Consider the following 3816-nt stretch of genomic DNA (forward strand, 5'->3'; position numbering starts at 1 on the left):
CTAGGCCCGAAACGTCAGCCGTCCTGCTCCTCTGATGCTGCTTGGCCTGCTGTGTTCATCCAGCTCTCCACCTTGTTATCTCTTATATTTGATTCAATTTATTTTCAAACTTCTTATGAGCACTGAATTGGTTGATGTAAGTGCTGAGGATTTGCTCGATAGTGAAATGTCACCGCTTGATTTGATTGATAATTCATTCTTCCGTAATTCATAACTTGCAGTTAGTTCATTGCCATGTGACTTTTTGTTGCCAGCTTTCTGCAAAACGAGAGACCAGTGGAGAGAAGTCAAGGCAACTGCGTGATGCACAGCAGGAAGCCAGAGATAAAATGGAGGTAATGGTTTTCTCCTCATAAATGAATTGCTGGGTTTTAATTTCAATGCATGCTCCAAAATTAATTGTGAGTGAATAGATTTAGATTAAAATCAATGCTGTGTGCAGATGAAACATTTCCTTTATTTTGGGCTGGTCTGAATGCAAAATACATTAAACAATAATATAACTTCATTACAGTGCTTTTTCTGAATTTTTATAGTTTGTATAATTGTGCTTATTTTTAACAGATTTTGTTTCTTGTTTTCATGTATTTGTATTTAGATGCAGCAATTAATGTAGGATATCTTGAGAATGAGAAGGCTATCAAACAGAAGGTTGTGGTCCTAGCTGAGGCTCCATTTTTAATTAGTTTAAAAGATATACTTCTGCAGTAAATTATAACATGTTTTTGAGTTCTCCATTTCATCACTTTTTGTAATTGGATGATCCATCAAGTGTGTTAAATAGTTCATCTTGCTAGTTGTGTTTGGAAACTAATTCAAATATGTATTCACTGTTTTCAAAATCAAGGATATAGAACGGCTGGCACGTGAACTGAAGGCAAAAATATTGTCAATGAAGGAAGAGAAAGAGCAACTAACTGCTGAACGACAAGAGCAGATCAAACAGAGGACTAAACTTGAGTTAAAAGCAAAGGATCTACAGGATGAAATGGCTGGAAATAGTGAACAAAGAGTAAGGAAATGGAAATTGTCGGATGGGAGGTTTTGAATGAGGGTGGGTGGGGGGGGGTGGTGGTGGGGGAGAAAAAAAAATCCTCTACAATGGGGCAGATGAACAGCGGCTTGTGGCCTGGACCTAACCCTGAAACCTAAACTTATCCTTCTCACAAAAATTCAATGCCTCTGTTCTGCTGTTTTAGCTGCTCCATCTTAGATGGGAATGTTGAGCAGAAAGTTGTTTCCTTATTGGTATAAAAGGGTTGAATAGTCTCAAAAGCGATGCAGGAACAGATCACACCAGTCAAATATTTTCTAATTTCCTAGGTGTGTATTTATAAATTGAAAGACATAAAGCAAAAGGGACTGCCACCCACCGGTACTTAATTTATTAGAATCTATTATGTCTTTATTTTTTCCCCCAATGTTTTTTATACCAGCTGATTTCCCATAGCATTTGCTTTTTCTGCCCTTTTTATGTAATGAATTGTACAAAACAGTTTCTCTACGTTAATCATTACGTTTTAAAAGTAATTCAGTGTATGAAACACTTTGATATGGCGAGATGCTGTATAAATGCAAGTATTGTAGTAATTAAATATCAGTAGCTGAAAAGGTTCAGTTGAATGTTCTGACGCATCAAATTGCCATTTTAAAAAAATTGTTTTCTTTCAGTGTCTTGTTCAATTATGTAGTGACATCATGCTGAACAAGCTGCAGTTTATTTAGAATTGTATTACGTTATAATCTATGTGTGTGTCGATCATCTAACTAAGACCAGAAGTGTTTGTTTATTTATCTGCTTATCATGAGACTGGCATCTGCAGGCAAAATTTGAACAACCAGATAAAGTATGTTCACTATTGGTAATATACTGTTAGCAGCTGATTCATTCATGACTTTATAATAGATTTAAAATATTGATATATAGTAAATTTAAATTATCATTATTTTTAACAAATGGAATTAACTTTACTGCTAAACGAATAGTGTATGTGAAAAGACTTCCAGTAAGGTTCACAATGATGTACTTGTTTATTGAAAAGCAGCATTTTAGATTCCCTTAAACTGAAGGGCATTAAAAATACAAACACCAAGTTAAAAGGAAATAAAGACTCTAGTTTTTTTTATTCAACACACTAACCTTGTAGAGTAAAATAATGTTTTGCATGTTTCATTTGAGGATTTTGTAAAAGTTTCTACTTGTCTCGGATAAATGGGGGTCTCTTTCCTTAGTAGGGCACACTAGTGACATCACTATCAGAAGTGTCCCAGAGCATCTTCACGTATCTATTGGAAACGGACTTGCCCGAGTGCTGTACCCAGTCCTAAGAAACCATGTGCATAGATCACTGAAAGTTGCCACCCAGGTTGATAGCGTTGTTAAGAAGGCGTACAGTATGTTAGGTTTTATTGGTAGAGGGATTGAGTTTCGGAGCCATGAGGTCATGCTGCAGCTGTACAAAACTCTGGTGCGGCCGCACTTGGAGTATTGCATACAGTTCTGGTCACCGCATTATAGGAAGGATGTGGAAGCATTGGAAAGGGTGCAGAGGAGATTTACCAGGATGTTGCCTGGTATGGAGGGAAGGTCTTATGAGGAAAGGCTGAGGGTTTTGAGGCTGTTTTCGTTAGAGAGAAGAAGGTTAAGAGGTGACTTGATAGAGACAAACAAGATGATCAGAGGATTAGATAGGGTGGACAGTGGGAGCCTTTTTCCTCGGATGGTGATGGCTAGCACGAGGGGACATAGCTTTAAATTGAGGGGTGATAGATATAGGACAGATGTCAGAGGTAGGTTCTTTACTCAGAGAGTAGTAAGGGCGTGGAATGCCCTGCCTGCAAAAATAGTAGACTCGTCCACTTTAAGGGCATTTAAATGGTCATTGGATAAACATATGGATGATAATGGAATAGTTTAGGTTAGATGGGCTTCAGATAGGTTTCACAGTTCGGCGCAACATCGAGGGCCGAAGGGCCTGTACTGCGCTGGTATGTTCTATGTTCTATGTTCTATGAATTTAGCTAGATTTTTCACATTCCCAACTGGTTTTGTTTACCTAAGTCTGGAAATAATACTTCTTCCATATTATAAAGATTATTTGTGATACCACTTGCTTTAAAACTACTTTTGATTTGGTCTAGAAGGAATATCAATTGAAAGAGTTAACCAAAAACTCATGTTTATACTTGATTTTCTTTTCATGTTTTCCTCTGTAGAAACGCCTTCTGAAGGAAAGGCAGAAGCTGTTAGAAAAGATAGAAGAGAAGCAAAAAGAACTTGCAGAAACAGAACCAAAGTTCAGTGCTGTAAAAGAAAAAGAAGAAAATGGGATTGCAAGGTCAGTAACTATTGCTTTGGAGCAACTACAAGATAAAATGAAGCAGCGGGTGTTTGAATGAGGAAACTCTTTAATGTATGCGTCTTTGGTGCCTTTTTAAAACTTTTTTCTTGTTCAAGTGTTGAATCACGGTGGAGTATAGTTCTTTGGGTGCTATCAGTCCAGTGCCACCCCTGCATGTTGCAATTTTTGAAGTGCAAGCTGAAACAGTGGGTGTAGACAGTTTACTTGACTATGAAGGAAATCGCAGCTTTATCTATTTGTATTTATGTGCAGTGTAATTGTGCACTTTCGGCAGGGGTAACTACATAACAAGCAGAATTGGAAACCTTCGCTGTTTTTAGATGTTTATGACAGCTATTGCCATGTTTGTAGTAGCAAGCTCCTTCCATTACTAGATGGTTACATTGTTTTATGGCCTATTTGTTCATGGTGTAAAAATAGAATTTGTTGATATCCAAGATTGTACAAATAATCC

The 3816-nt window shown here is 37.3% G+C and overlaps 1 protein-coding gene across 1 annotated transcript; it reads left to right on the forward strand.

Annotated features, from left to right (window-relative positions):
- Window positions 1-221: 221 nt before the first annotated feature.
- Window positions 222-3399, forward strand: LOC125482357 (structural maintenance of chromosomes protein 3-like; the record flags this gene model as incomplete). Its single annotated transcript, XM_048594417.1, has 3 exons — window positions 222-335; window positions 848-1012; window positions 3217-3399. Coding segments are annotated over 3 exons (462 nt in total), but the record flags the coding sequence as incomplete, so codon positions are not given.
- Between the last annotated feature and the right edge of the window lie 417 nt (window positions 3400-3816).

This window comes from Rhincodon typus, unplaced genomic scaffold (assembly GCF_021869965.1).
Source record: "Rhincodon typus isolate 14 unplaced genomic scaffold, sRhiTyp1.1 hic_rhity00009172, whole genome shotgun sequence".
NCBI lineage: Eukaryota > Metazoa > Chordata > Chondrichthyes > Orectolobiformes > Rhincodontidae > Rhincodon > Rhincodon typus.